Below are 16,746 nucleotides of genomic sequence, written 5' to 3' on the forward strand. Positions count from 1 at the left end.
TTATCATCAATTATTGACAAAGAGCGTATCCAATATTTCACTCCCAAAAAAGTACAATTTTAATTGGCCTGAACATAACAATACGATGTTGCCATACGACAATTGAGGAGAAAAAGGGTATATATAATGTATAGTAATATATATATATATAATTAAATTGTCAAAAAAAGAAGGAATATATAAGGAAGATTAAATATGTAATCAGATGGGTAAACTTGGAATTTCACCTGGTGGGCTGTTCTATTTATACTGGAGGTTGGAGGCTCCTCCCCCAGGGGTCAACCGATCTGTTTCCCGCAGTGCGCCCTCTCATTTATTCCAGTCTCTCTCAGAACACCACCAATGAATGAATGAATCAGCATTGGCTTTGACGAAGAAGAAGAGAATCCCAATTTGAACATCTTCCCGAGACCCCGCCGGATATTTGCATGGCAAAGATAATCGAGTGAGCCAGAGACGACAGAGAAGGCAACCGCGAGCCCCTCCGCCTGTTCATTCCCCGGGAGAAGAAGAAGAGAACCCGCGGAGATTCCTCGCCGGCTATTCCAGGTCCGTCATCTCTGTGTTCATAGCTAGCTCCGTTCTGTTATGTTCTTTTCGGTTGAGAATGGGTGGAGATCTCCAGCAAAATGGAGGAAAGTTTGTTACGGTACGACAGCGGGCCCGCGAGCTTATTGCCCTGATCGAGTTCTCTTTTTCTGATAGATAGATTGATTGTATTAGATACTGATCGAGTTTTCTTATTCGTTAAGTTTCCCCCACCCCCCCTTCCTTCTCTCTCTTTTTTCCATAGATTTTTTTCTTCTTCTTTTTTCGGTCACCGGGGTGTCCCAGGTTTTACTGCATCCACGGAAGTGGCCTTGAAGAGTTTCGAACGTGGGATGAAATGGTTATTTATACGTCTTTTGATTGACATTGTTTATTCTTGTTGCTAAGGCAACACTGCAATAGTCCTAAGAAGCTGAATTTTCAGTGATCGAATCACTGTTTATCGCGATTTTTTTTTCTCGCTCGGGGTGCCTTGGACAGCCGGTTTTAGGAGTTTCGAATCAGCACATTCTAGTCTGGTCGGGTTCGATTGTAATTGACTCGTATTTAGGGTGAACTCGTTAAGCAAGCGACTTCAGGGTAGAGTTGTAATTAGGCGCGAGGAGGGGGGGTAGTCTGGTCTTTTGGTATGGCAAAGTGACGTGATGGCGCGCAAGGCGAGCGAGCATACGTTGCCCCGCGCAAAGACGATGCGTGGACTTTCCAAATATCATTATTATTTTATTTTATTTTTATTAATAAATCACTTTCAGTATTATGCCACCAAATCGGGAAAATAATAATAATAATGGTAATAATAACAATAACTATTTATTATTTTTATTGTTGTTGTTATTATTATAATTATTGCCAGTATTAATTGTTTAAATATTTCTATGTCAAGTATGAATTAGATTTTATCCGATGCATGTAGACATGATTGGGTTCCAGATATTTAGAAAATTCCGATCCGTAATATATAAGTGGTGATGATGTAGTGAAGACTTGGTAGAGCTGACTTTTGAATCTATAGAGGCTTTAGGCTGTATTTTTGTTAATACATATATATATATATATTATATTTATATTTATAATCAGCTTAGTTGTTTGGATCAGATTTTATTAATTATATAAACTGAAAGTCAGCCGATCTCAGTGAGTTTTTCACACTAATATCTTCCAATTTAGATTACATAAGCGAGAGAAGGGCACAAACAAGTTGGTTATGGAAGACAATTTCCTAGTAGAAACAAAACTGTTCTACTTCATTTCCTACCTTGATGTAACTTATATTAGGCTTGTCGTTTTTCTCATTGTTGCAGGAGTCGGATTCTGACGTGATTTCGGATCTGCAATGGCTGGGAATATTACTACCGTGAGTTCGTGCCCCGCGCCGATGAAGGCGACCTCAAATGGTGTCTTCCAGCACGATAATCCTCTTGACTTTGCGTTGCCTCTCGCTATCATCCAAATATGCCTCGTCGTTCTCCTGACTCGCAGCCTTGCCTTCCTTCTGAGGCCTCTGAGACAACCTCGGGTCATTGCTGAGATTGTTGTATGTATCAATGATGGAGTTTCCATAATTGAGTTTTTAAATTGAATTTTGTTGCTAATGATGTGATTTCCCACGTATCTCAGGGTGGAATATTGCTTGGTCCTTCGGCTCTGGGCCGAAATACAGAGTATCTTCACCGGATTTTCCCTGCTCGGAGCCTCACCGTGTTAGACACATTGGCAAATCTGGGCCTCCTCTTTTTCCTGTTTCTTGTCGGGCTCGAGCTTGACCCGAAGTCCCTCCGCCGGACAGGGAAGAAGGCACTGAGCATAGCGCTGGCAGGGATCACCCTTCCATTCCTCATGGGTATTGGGACATCATTTGTCCTCCGAGCAACCATTTCCAGTGGAGCGAAAAATGCCCCGTTCCTTGTCTTCATGGGGGTGGCTCTCTCAATCACTGCCTTCCCCGTCCTGGCCCGAATTTTAGCCGAGCTCAAGCTCCTCACCACTGACCTGGGCAGGATGGCCATGTCTGCAGCGGCAGTCAACGATGTGGCTGCCTGGATCTTCCTTGCTCTTGCCATAGCCCTTTCCGGGTCAGGACAGTCCCCCCTCGTACCCCTCTGGGTGTTCTTATGTGGGGCCGGGTTCGTGGCTTTGTGTGTGTTCTTGGTCCCACCAGTGTTCAAGTGGATGGCCCAGCGATGTCCGGAGGGCGAGCCTGTTGATGAGATGTACGTTTGTGCCTCCCTGACAGCTGTCCTTGCTGCAGGGTTCATTACCGACTTGATAGGGATCCACGCACTCTTTGGGGCATTCGTTGTTGGAGTCCTTGTCCCAAAGGAGGGGCCCTTTGCGGGGGCCCTTGTTGAGAAGGTAGAGGACCTCGTTTCCGGCCTCTTCCTCCCTCTCTACTTTGTCTCTAGCGGGTTGAAGACCAACATTGCGACAATACAAGGTGCCCAGTCGTGGGGCCTGCTTGTCCTGGTCATATGCACGGCGTGTTTGGGGAAGATTGTTGGCACGTTTGCTGTATCTCGTTTTTGCAAACTTCCATTTCGAGAGTCTCTTGCTCTGGGTTTCTTGATGAACACAAAAGGCTTGGTCGAGCTCATCGTGCTAAACATCGGTAAAGACCGAAAGGTAAAAGAATCTGCTCTAGTACATATCTTTGCTCGTGCTCCTTCATCGATGTTAATGGTGTTCATTGCCTTTGAATGTTTAGGTGTTGAATGATGAGACATTTGCTATTATGGTCTTGATGGCTGTGTTCACAACATTCATCACCACTCCCATAGTCATAGCAGTGTACAAGCCTGCGAAGCTTCAGAGCAAGGCCAACTACAAAAACCGGACAATCGAGAGGAAGGACTCCAACTCACAGCTCCGGGTTTTGACATGTTTCCACAGCACAAGGAACATCCCGGCGATGATCAACCTAATCGAGGCCTCTCGGGGCACTGAGAAACGCGAAGGACTATGTGTGTATGCAATGCACCTCATGGAGCTCTCTGAGCGGCCCTCTGCTATACTCATGGTCCACAAGGCAAGGAAGAATGGCCTTCCTTTCTGGAACAAGGGCCAGTCGTCAGACAACCAAGTGGTTGTGGCTTTTGAGGCTTTCCGGCAACTTAGTCGAGTGTCCATTCGCCCAATGACAGCTATCTCAGCGTTGTCAAACATCCACGAGGACATATGCGCAAGTGCTGAGAGGAAACGAGCAGCCATCATTATCCTCCCATACCACAAGCACCAGAGGCTTGATGGCGCCTTGGAGATGACCCGAAATGAGTTCCGGTGGGTAAACAAGCGGGTCCTGGAGCACGCCCCATGCTCAGTTGGGATAATTGTGGATCGTGGACTTGGAGGGAGCTCCCATGTCTCGGCGAGCAATCTGTCCTCCACCGTAACCATGCTCTTCTTCGGGGGACAAGACGACAGGGAAGCCTTGGCATACGGGAAACGGATGGCCGAGCATCCTGGAATTAATTTGGCAGTAGTCCGCTTTCTGGTGAGCCCAGAGGTTGCAGGAGAGATTGTTCAGGTTGACGTGGCTGATTGCACAACTGGATCATTGGATTTGGCAGCAGATGAAACTTCCCTCGCAGAGTTCAGGCTCACAACTGACGGGAACAGCTCTATCACATACCTTGAGAGGCGAGTGAAGGGACCCGACGGTGTTGCTGAAGTAATCAAGGAACATAGCGGATGCAATCTATTCCTGGTTGGTCGGGCGCCTGAGGGACAGTTAATTGCATCTCTCAACGTGAAGAGCGATTGCCCGGAACTTGGACCGCTCGGGGGCCTATTGACTTCTCCAGAATTCTCTACCTTGGCATCGGTGTTGATTATACAAAAGTATCATGGGAGGAAATCTTCTGGCCCCATGCCTTCAACAAAGATCGAAGTTCTGCCTGAGGATGACTAGGCGCATAACTAGAGTTGGACATTGTAGATAAGGAATCGAACAATAACTGGTTGATGACGAAAAAGATGTTACGTGACATATTAGGATCATCTTGAAGTTCAGTCTTCAATTGTTGAACATGCAAGCAGTTAAAGCTACCTCAGTTAAATTCTCCCTGGCGACAGCTCTTTATTTCTGAAATCGGTGAAATTTAGTCTAGCAATTGTAATCAAATTGAAGCATGTCTTCCTTGCTCTACATCAGAAAGAAAAATGCTGATGATTCGGCTTATCGAGATTCTTCGGTCTGTCGAGGTCCAATACCAGCCACGAACGCTTCATATAACGATGATCGATTTTTCTTTTAGGAAATGTCTCAGCATCCGAGCTTCCATCAGGCTAGGAGAACTAGAGGAGCCATAGCCCTTCTGGTGATTTGGACAAGAGTAATGCCATCTCAAGCATTTGCAACGTGGCATGACGAACTTCGTATAGTGGAACCGTCGCTTAGAAAATAATGCTGCTCCTCGTGAAGGCAGCAGTTCCAAAAGCACCCAATGCTCTTTGTGGCCGTAGTAGTCGACGAGAAGACGGGGCAGATCTGCCGGGCCAAAGTGAAGCAAGGCAACATATAAATTAGTTTTAATTATCCGTGTAGTTTTCTCAAATCAAGTCCGTATGGCCTAGTGCTGTGTATGATCCCTTTTGACACTTTCTTAATGCCACTTGCTTATAATTTTACTTTTGCGAAAGAAACCACCAAAGGTAATGGTCTAGTGGTGCTGAATTTACTCTCATGTGATTTGGTAATCCCAGAATTCCGGGTTCGAATCTTCTTCATGCATTTGTGTTAAAACGTTTGTGAATGATATTAGGCCTTTGATAATGCTACCTTAACGGGATCAATGTTTGCTTTGATTGTTCAGTTCGTCTGATATATTCGCGATTGAATGCGAAAGTCTGAATATTGCGTAGCGAAAGGTGGCAAGATTGCCATAAACTGCTCCCCAGCTTATTACTTATTTAAAAAGAAAAACGTTTGCGAAAAAGAAAAGGAAAAAAAGAAAGGAAAAAAGAGTCAGCGCCTGGCCTCACTGCTGATTTCATGTATGTGTGGTTGACTTCAATCTTGATCATTACATGTATATTACTAATATAAAAGCACTGAACTCAAAAATTATTTCTGGATATTTCATAATTCCTATCTATTATTTATTATTAATACTAGTATAATAGAATAGAGCTCCACAGTTGTTTTTCTATATTTAATAATTCAAATGTTACCCTTTTAATATTTCTAGAATATCATTATAGTTTCAATTACCGTTCATTATATGTTATATTGGCTCTTGATTTTATTTGTGACCTTATATGAGTAAAACAAATTTTTTTAACTATGACGCACCCTTTCACTCAAAAGATCACCTTTTATCAATCCAATTGTGGCTTTTCAACTGTGACTCTTCAATATACACCATACGTACGTCATCCAGTAGAACATTAATGTATATACTTACAGTCACCTCTTATCAGTCCAATTTAAAAAAGCTTTTGAATTTGTAGTTGTTTAGTCGCACCTCACACCATCAAGCAAAAACATTAATCTATACTTCTACATATACATATATACTTTATATAAAAATCTGATTCCCTCCTTATGGTTTTTCTAATTTTTATTGCAAGAATACCTTTCTAGTAACTGTCTTATCCATTCACCCTTTTATCTACATCTATTATCTATCCTCTTTCTCTCTCTCTCTCTCTCTCTCTCTCTCTCTCTCTCTATATATATATATATATATATATATATACACACACACACATACATTTGTGAAAGTGAGAGCTCAATTATGTTTTCTCCATATATTTCAATAGAATAATATCTTTCATTCATTATAATCCTTTTGTTATGGCTATGATTCACTAACTCAATATTGTTTATCAGTTTGAGTTTTCAAATACTTTTGAGTTTTTTGAAAATGTTGTAGAATTAACTCGTGTTTTTAGTTACAAATGAGGGTAATCTATAATACATAATATAAATTAGAATTGGTACATTAATTATGCATTTAAATGTAATAAAATATAAGTAATTAAGTTTATGTTCTATGAAAATCAATTTATAATTTATCATCTATGAAATGATTCGAAATAAGAAAAATCTTGAAATTTTTATTCACCAAATATATATAAGATTTTGCTATAGAATTTGACGTTCTAAAATATTTTAGAGAGACATTTTCTATAGTTTTTTGCTCTTATTAATATTACATCAATTTAAGTGTATCTAGTTTTTACATCAATAATGAAATAATGAAGAAATTCATATTTGTTATAATTTATTTAATTTTGCCTTTATTTTCATTATAGAAAATTTAAATAATTAATAATTTTAGTAGAAAATTTACACATGAAAGATTATTTGAATATTGACAGTAATTTTCATTATGATTTCATATAGGTATCTATGAATTTATAAAAATTACATATCTATAAATATCATTAAAATGTAAGCATTGATAGAAAGAGACTAATTTCAAAATAGTTTACTATGTATATTTATTCATTTATTGTGATATTTATTTTAAAAAATTTATGTCATAATCGGTTCGGTTATGCCAATATGTCTAATTTCTAATTGAAAGTATTGGGTGCTCATTAGAAAAATCACATGGTAAAAGAATCTAAAGTAATTTTTTCAATGTCTTTTAAACGTTAATTTTATAAATTTAAATTTATGCATACAATTCAAAATTCTTATCAAAACTACCAGAATATGAATTTAACAGGAAGCAATACTTCAATTATAATTTTCTTCTTTTAAAATTATTTAGTACAAATTTGAATAGATTGAGTATATCACAATTCCGTGCGTCGCAAGGAATAGGTGGGGTGAATTAAATAAACATAAAGAGTATTAAAATTGGTTAAAAGAAGTTTTATTTTGTATTTTTTTTTAAGTTGGTCTCTGTGAAAGTGGGTTTTGGGCTTCATGGCCCATTACATTCATCGGCGTAATGTTCGATTTAGGTCTAACTCTGGATTGAACAAGCAACCCATTCCATAAGGTCTTCAAACGTCTTGTCTTTCCAGTTTCGTTAATATTGTTTTTATGTAAACACTTGGAAATAGATTGATTCAAATTAGATTTTAGATGAAACAGTGCATAGCCAATCTATACATAATTACAATTGCAGAATGAGGAAAGGGATTTGGTACACTGGCATAAATCGCCGTCTGAAATCATGAGGTCTCGGATTTGATAGTCGTGAGTGGGTCTTTCGTGCCTCTTTATTTAGTTTTGTTATTTCTATTTTTGTATTAGGTCTTAAACCTCTCTTATAACAGCATAAAAAAAAATTATAGTGGCAAAACACGATGGAAGAATCACGTCGTCCTTTGAAATATGTCAGATCAATAAATCCTCAGCTTCTCATCTTCCAACGTTTCACACCCTCCTTTTGACATTTTCATATTAGTTAATTCATAATATTAATTTAACCATATGCAATCTAATAATTTATATTTGATTTAATTTAAAATAGTAAAAATATTCACTAGAATCTGTCACCATTTCTCGTTCATCGACTTCTTTGAAATAAGTGTTCTGGAACATAGCAAAAGTTCAATTAGTTGTTTGAAAATAATTTAGATACAATAGTAATGTGAATATCATTAAGGAATGAACAGTAAAAAAGAATGAATTTAGATTTAGATTACCATAAATAAGTATATTTAAAGTTAACATATTCGTAAGAAAATAATCATTATTTAATATAATAATGAAAAACTGCGTGATAATTATCTTGAATTTGATTTACGAATTGATTCATTATATTTTTGTGGAATTAAAAAAAATCTATTTCAATTATGTTAATATTTCGATTAAAATAATATTTCTGATTTGATTTTATTATTCTCATTCACAAATGGTATGAATTTAGTATTACTTTTTGTTTCGATTATAAAGAAGGCTCAATGTCTAATACAATAAAAGACTCTAAATAACTAATGAAGAGACACTGGTAGTCCCACTAGGTATCGAACCTACGACCTCAAGGTCAATGGGCGAGGGACGTGCACTACTACGCTATACCTTGTTTTGATAAAAATTGTGAGAGATATTGCTCTCACAATTTCAGGATATCGAATGTTAAAGGTTATTTCACATCCCAATAAGTGCATTTTTCGAAACTCGAACTTGCATTTTCCTTCTTACGGGGATTGAAGCTGCTTACCGCTCAATTAACACTCTGTTGGTAAAATTGTGGGAGACACTGCTCTCACAATTCCTTATCGAGCATTAAAAGTTATTTTCCTTCCCAACAAGTGCTCTTCTAAGGGCTCGAACTTGTATTCTCCTCCTTACGATGGTTGAAGTTGCTTGTCACTCAATTAATATTTTATTGGTAGTATTACTTTCATATAAATGAAGTAGATTAATAGTGGAAAAAATGCATTTTATTAGGGATAACTCACGAATTTAATATATTCTATTGATAGGTAGCTTAAATATTATCTATGAGTAAGTTCTATAATGATAAATAAATTATCTATTTTTAAGATCAAATTTTTTTTTTTAGATAAGTAAGATCAAATTAAATCATCAAATAATATACTAAAGTTTGTCAAGAGTAATCATCCCGTGCAATGTGTTAGTGAAGTGCCTAGTTTAAGATTAGAACCCATACATTCTCGTTCCTATATATGTTATATATAATTTTCCACTTATTTCCTAGTAATATTAAATATAAATTAGTAATATATATATATGTATATATTCTTTTAATTATATGACCCCGAACTTGGTCCACTTATAGCTTTTTTTATAGTTGTAATAACGTCTACAATTATTGGATAACACCGTGACGATCAGTAATCATGCATACATATATATTCGATAATTCATTGGAAGAAAAATTATGCTTGTACATTACAAGAATAATATTCTGTTTCGGGAGATTAGATCCCCGCAGATACTTGCATTCAATTATCACTTGAAGTAAAATTGTTTTTTCCGTATTTGGGTATCAGATAAGCTTTTTACTAACACCAAGCATCCGAAAAAGAAGACGGGAAGCATAACCAAATTTGGTCAGTTGTGGCTGCTACTTAGATTGGGAAGCCCCACAAAAAGTGAACAAATACAATGATCATTACCCAATTCTTCACTGAAATTTTATAGTCTATTAAGCACTCCATATATAATAAGAATAAGAATTTGAATGAAGCCTGATCCATGGGGAATCTCTACTTTCGAACTTTTTTTCTTTTTCAGTTATATAAAATATATATATATATATACATATATGTATGTCTAGAAATTGAGAAATAAAAGGTACAAAAAGTTTCATGATAAAATTCAAATTTCAAATTTATTATTTTCAATCGACGAGAGTATATGCTACTGAATTATATACTAGGGTAAGAAAATATATAAAGATCTCATCTATTTATATAGATTATATACAACAACTAAATTAGGAACGAAATATATGATATCAAAATCTAATTCAAATATGGAAATCTCAAAGATATATTGATAACTAAGCCAATTGACCACTATCAATCTTGTTTTCTAATATTCTATTTTACACGTGCACCACACGATCTCTCTAGACAAGTCTAATGTAGAATTTTTCTTTCCAAGTCTTGTAGGTCCACATCCAACTCATCACTAGGTTTTCTTGAAGTCAAAAGGGGTAGGCAACAGCCCACCGTCACCAACCGATACTGTACTTTTCGGAGGAAAATTCTTCTTTGCTTGTGAGTGGTAGTGATGGAGCCCCTCCGATTCGGTGCCTCTCAACAAGATATATCTTTTATATACGGTAGGGGAGAACTAGAACTCTCACAATGCGTTTGTTTTCGGAGTTAAAGTCACGAATTTGTGATTGTGATTGTGATTGTAGAAGAAGACAAAAATATATGGGGCCCACCAGTTTGACTTTTGAAATATGAAATGAATGGAAGGTATAGATAATTAATTATAATAGGATTGCATTTTAATAATATATGGGGCCCACCAATTTGACTTTTGAAATGTGTGTTTTGTTGTGTAGTGTTTTGAGTTAAAGTTAAAGTTAAAATCTTAAATCACGACTTTGAAAACAAACGGAGCGTGTTAACTTAGCGATTCTCGTTCCACCAAATACGGTAAATAGTGATTTCAAATTTATTTTCATATAACTTAATAACTGCAAAGTTTCAAGTTCAAATTTTCTCCTCGCATTTGTGTTAAAACATTTGCTAGAGGTTTGCTATTTGACTTCAGTTTGGGGGACACCAGCTTCCATGATTAGAACTCTCATCAACTTACAGTTTCTCGTACCACCAAATGCAGTAATTAGTGATTTCAAATTTATTTTCATATAACTTAATCACTGCAAAGTTTCAAGTTTAAATTTTCTCTATGCATTTGTGTTAAAACATTTGCTAGAGGTTTGCTCTTTGACTTGAGCTTAGAGGACACCAACTTCCGTGACTATACTAGGTCTTTGATGGTGACACGCTAACGGAATCAGTGTTTGTATTTGTTGTTCAATTCTTTGATATATTCGCAATTGAATACAAGAATTCGAATATTGCTCATGAGAGCGGCAAAATTGTCACTACTACAGTCTACCTTTTATTTATAAAAAATATTAAGCTTACCGCATGTCATATTTTAATAGGTTAAAGAAATATATTTATCTATTATTACTATATTAGAGAATGATATAGTGGTGTAACATTAACTCTCCATAATACCTTGGTAAAACATTTTTAATTAATAATAACCACTAAAGTAGGATTATAATTATAAACATACATAATTAACTAACTTATTTTCACCAACGTTGGGTTGGTTCAAGAGGTTCGACATTTGATCCGCTTAAGTAATATATCAGGTTTGACACCTTGTGAAAGTAAAAAATTCACGCTTTGAGAATTTTACCCCTTAGTGGGCCGATCTAGCTTGATTAAATTAGTCAAGGCCTAAATAGATTTCCATATGCCATAGTTCACACCGAAAAAACTACCTTACTTTCTCTTTACCACTTTCTCTCCCTCTACTCTCTCCCTCACTCCTGCATCTTCACCGCACTTATCTTCTTTTTTTAATCAAATTTATTTATTAATTAATTATTAAACAAATTTGTTAATAAACTATTTTGCAAATATTAGCATTATATTTATTAATTAATAAATAACATCTACAATTATTGGATAACACCGTGACGATCAGTAATCATGCATACATATATATTTTGATAATTCACTGGAAGAAAAATTATGCTTGTACCACGTATTACCAAATTTAGTTATGCTTCAGATACATTCAATTATCACTTGAAGTAAAATTGTTTTTTCCCCCATTTTGAGTATCAGATAAGCATTGTACTAACACCGAGCATCCGATATAACTTGATCCAATGACAACATAAAATAAGAAGACGTGAAGCATAACTAAATTTGGTCAGTTATGGCTGCTACTTAGATTGGGAAGCCCCACAAAAAGTGAACAAGTACAATGATCATTACCCAATTTCTCACTGAAATTTTATAGTCTATTAAGCACTCCATATATAATAAGAATAAGAATTTGAATGAAGCCTGATACACGGGGACTCTCTACTTTCGAACTTTTTTTCTTTTCAGTTATATAAAATATATATACATATATGTATGTCTAGAAATTGAGAAATAAAAGGTACGAAAAGTCTTATGATAAAATTCAAATTTCAAACCTATTGTTTTTAATAAACGAGAGCATATGCTGCTGCATTATATGCTATGATAAGAAAATATATAAAGATCTCATCTATTTATATAGATGATATGCAACAACTAAATTAAGAACGAAATATATGATATCAAAATCTAATTCAACTATGGAAATCTCAAATATTTATTGATAACTAAGCCAATTGACCAACATCAATCTTGTTTCCTAATGCTCTATTCTCTAAAGAAAAATATTATCTCCACTAATATTTTACACGTGCACCACACGATCTCTCTAAACAAGTCTAATGTAGAATTTTTCTTTCCAAGTCTTGTAGGTCCACATCCAACTCATCACTAATATTTTACACGTGCACCACACGATCTCTCTAAACAAGTCTAATGTAGAATTTTTCTTTCCAAGTCTTGTAGGTCCACATCCAACTCATCACTAGGTTTTCTTGAAGTCAAAAGGGATAGGCAACAGCCCACCGTCACCAACCGATACTGTACTTTTCGGAGGAAAATGCTTCTTTGCTTGTGAGTGGTAGTGATGGAGCCCCTCCGATTCGGTGGCTCTCAACAAGATATATCTTTTATATACGGTAGGGGAGAGTTACAACTCTCATTAACTTAGCGTTTCTCATACCACCAAATACAGCAAATAGTGGTTTCAAATTTATTTTTATATAACTTAATAACTGCAAAGTTCCAAGTTCAAATTTTCTCCACGCATTTGTGTTAAAACATTTGCTAGAAGTTTGCTCTTTGACTTCGGCTTGAGGGACACCAACTTCCGTGATTAGAACTCTCATTAACTTACCGTTTCTCATACCACCAAAGGCGGTAATTAATGGTTTCAAATTTATTTTCATATAACTTAATTACTGCAAAGTTCCAAGTTTAAATTTTCTCCATGCATTTGTGTTAAAACATTTGCTAGAGATTTGCTCTTTGACTTTAGCTTAGGGGACACCAGCTTCCGTGATTATACTAGGTCTTTAATGGTGATACGCTAACGGAACCAATGTTTGTATTTGTTGTTCAGTTTGTTGATATATTCGCAGTTGAATACGAAAATCCGAATATTGCTCATGAGAGCGGCAAAATTGTCACTACTACAGTCTACCTTTTATTTATAAAAAAATATTACATATTTAAGAAAATTGGTAACATATTAAGAAAGTTAAAATAATATTTTAAATTTAAAGTAATTTGAGTATCAGTTTGAAATGGAGTATTTACCTAAAATGGCACATGGTTTGCCCGTTTTGTCAAATCTATCATATGCTTTTTTTAGTCAAATCTATCTCATGGTTTACTTTTTACATCAAATCTATCCCGGCGTTATCTTTTCCGTCGACATCTAACGGTCGTGCTGACGTGGCGCCTACGTGGCAAGTGTGGCCCACTATCTCTCCACGTGCCACGTCAGCACAGCCGTTAGATGTTGACAGAAAAGATAAAGCCGAGATAGATTTGATGCAAAAAGTAAACCATGGGATATATTTGACAAAAAAAATATGATAGATTTGACAAAACGGACAAACTATGGGCTATTTTAGGTAAAAATCCCGTTTGAATGTATGTAATTTTGTCATGAAAATAATTCGCTATAAGGCGCGGACAGTATTTTTTTAGTATATATATAGGAGGATTCAGGCAATAATTTTCAAAGAGTAAGGCTTTTCTGTTGATTGAAATATTTCAAGAAATTCCACTAATGAGATTCTTTATTAAAATCGGGAGACAAAGGTACATGGACTCTCTTTGTGATATAAATCTAACAAGCGAGAAATGAGTCTTGATATAGTGGCATAAGAAATCGACTCGGATTGGACTAAGAGGTCCTGAGTTCAATCATTACTAGTGAGGTTTATCTATCCTTTTATGTCACATTATTTCTTATCCTTATACTTAGGCTATAGGACTCTCTTAAAAGGAAAAAAAAAAATAGCCAGTACAAATCATAGGACGACAGCCGGCGTCGCTGTTTACTCCTATCAAAAGGAAGTAAAGATCTTGCAAATTCAAAACTTGGCCGCACTAGTAGCATTCATATAACTTAACATCCATCTTGAGTCGAAAATACTTGAATCCCTCGAGAGCATCGGTCTCGAGCGTGGCGACTCCTCTCGCCATGAAGAAGTCTCCAGTGCCACCGACGATAGAAACATCTCTAGTCTTCGCGTACATTAGGTCCGCACCCATCACATTCAGTGTGCCCTTATACTCAGTCGAGTTGAAGACCAGGGTGTAGGCGATCCACGCATTGTACTCACTCTTCTTGTCGTAGAAGTAAAAGCCTTGCGCCCGGGCCACCTCGGGGGAATGCAGGTTGCGGTCTTGGGTTATCGGGTCATCGAACACCACCAGCCTCCCAAGCTGGAAGTTGCCGAGCTTTGTGTTGTTAGTCGCGGAGGCTGAGGTCGAGTTGTCAACGTCGTCACCGCCTTGGTAGAGGATGTCGTGGTAGAAGAGGACGAACCTCTTGCATGGTTCATTGGGTTTGAGTGATTTCCTGGAGGCCCAGATGGATTGGGACGTGAGAAGCAGGACAAGGAGGATGAGACAGCTCTTCTCTCCGATGTTTCTCATCGTGTTTGAGGACATTGGACAGAAGTTGGTATTATAGTGCTAGGCTTAATTAGCTCGTGCTTGTTGAAGTGTGCTACTTGAGCTTTATATAGGCTGGGGGGTAATACGACCTATTGACAACATTGCATTATCTTTTTCTTATTATATTATGCATAAAGCATGTGGCCACCAACCACCCATGTTTTGAGCATCTCCTTTGAAAAGTCAATAGAAGGGAGATTTGATGTTATATAGCAAGAGCCACCAACCATGCTTCTAAGTAGAGACAAAACTCCTCGTGAAATAAAGGGACAAAACAAAGTCCCAAAAATTGCACTTGAAATCCCTTAAATTCAAGTCGAAGATGAACCGAATAGAATGCCACTCATTAATAGAACCTCCTTTTTATTTGTCGTGGGATTATTTCATAAGTAATATTCTTGTCCAAATTTATTCTTTTTTTTTTTTTGCAATAAAGGATGCACATATGCCTAGTACAAGGAGAGAAAATAAAGTGAAATAAATGGACATATAAGTTCCATTTGTGAGGAATGAACTCAAGATCTTTTGGTACCGGGTGCCATAGAAAATTTGAGCACCATTGCTTCGAGTAAGTTATCTACTTCTAGGGTATCACAAGTTAAGAAATTATATGAATTTGTGTAAATATCTACTTTTTGGCCAAAAAGAAAAATTACGGTAAATTACCGTCGATGAAATTTCGTGAATTATTAGTAAAATAACTTTTTTCCGTAATGTTTGAGTAAATTACATTAATCAACATGATTGTATAGTTTATGGTGTGTGATATTTCCGTATATTGAATTATAGTGGAGTTACTATGTAATCATTAGTCGTTTTTAGTAATTGCACCATAGAATAGTACTGGTGATATTATTCTCTCGTAGTGCTGGTGTTCTTATTCTCTCCTAAGATTAAAGTTAATCTTTTAATTTTCTTGAAAATAACAATGAAAGTAACTAGCAACTTTAGAATTACAGATTTATTATGTAAAAAATGGACATAGCTTTCCAATGATATACACGTAATTGCGCGCGCACAAATTTGTCTTCTTCAGTTTTGAGAAGGAAATTAGTAACTGTAACATACAAAAGATGCATACCAAATACTTTCCTCTTTAAGTCGCAATTTATTTTAGATATTTTAACGTAATTGTAGTTACAAGAGAAGGCTTATTAATTCACAAAGGGGTATGGAAAGGGAGATAAAATTCGCAAGTCCCACTAGGCAAAATCGGACCTGTAATCTGTAGGAGCGTAACGAGCTTTTGTCAAGACACAATATCCCTCTCCATTCCAGGACATACTGAACCTAACAATTGCTTTTTCTATTTGGGACATTTCATTGATCCTAAATAAATATTATTGGTTCTTGCTGATGTGACACCTTTTATAATTCTCTCATAAAAATAAAATTAACAATAATTTTTTGTCATTGATCGTTTTAATTAATTTTCGGACCCCTCATTTGTACTAGGGACGACATGCCATAGAATGAACAGTCTCCGAGAGGAAAATTTTCTGAACTTCTTGAGATGAAGAGCCCTAAACGGTTCGAATGCATTACCATGAACAAATTAAAATGATTTTGCAATTTCTTATACTTGGAACCATAAATTTTGTTGATCGAAGACATAAAGATATTGACAGATATAAAGCTTAGTAGAGACTTATTTAAGAAAAGACTCCAAGGACCCTCTGAGCCAAAAGAAAAAGACTTCAAGGACCCCAGAATAAAGCAAGGATAAACTATCACTTTAGTTTTCAAATTTGTAAGGAATCATCACTTAAGAATTCAAATAATTTTTGCCACCACTTAAACTCTTCGCTTCCAATTCCGTCTTTCATTTCTAACCTTCAATTCCTTTAATGGAAAGATGATGTGGACGCTTACGTGGCGCTAATGGCATCAAAAATATTATCATTTAAAGATATTTCACAAAATGATGTCGTCTAGCGAAGATTGAAAAAAATTATTCTTTTAAAAAATTTAAATCAACATTGAGAGGAG

The 16,746-nt window shown here is 36.2% G+C and overlaps 2 protein-coding genes across 2 annotated transcripts; one reads left to right on the forward strand and one right to left on the reverse strand.

Annotated features, from left to right (window-relative positions):
* Positions 1-286: 286 nt before the first annotated feature.
* LOC116205982 (cation/H(+) antiporter 18-like) lies at positions 287-5,183 on the forward strand. Its single transcript, XM_031538698.1, has 4 exons — positions 287-549; positions 1,851-2,083; positions 2,167-3,168; positions 3,251-5,183. The coding sequence occupies exons 2-4, from the start codon at positions 1,883-1,885 to the stop codon at positions 4,451-4,453; spliced, it is 2,406 nt and encodes an 801-aa protein (XP_031394558.1). The 5' UTR covers positions 287-549; positions 1,851-1,882; the 3' UTR covers positions 4,454-5,183.
* An 8,660-nt stretch (positions 5,184-13,843) lies between these two features.
* LOC116202461 (dirigent protein 5-like) lies at positions 13,844-14,807 on the reverse strand. Its single transcript, XM_031534031.1, has one exon. It carries the CDS (start codon positions 14,749-14,751, stop codon positions 14,185-14,187), a length of 567 nt encoding a protein of 188 aa, XP_031389891.1. The 5' UTR covers positions 14,752-14,807; the 3' UTR covers positions 13,844-14,184.
* Positions 14,808-16,746: the final 1,939 nt, after the last annotated feature.

This window comes from Punica granatum, chromosome 4, assembly GCF_007655135.1.
Source record: "Punica granatum isolate Tunisia-2019 chromosome 4, ASM765513v2, whole genome shotgun sequence".
Lineage (NCBI taxonomy): Eukaryota > Viridiplantae > Streptophyta > Magnoliopsida > Myrtales > Lythraceae > Punica > Punica granatum.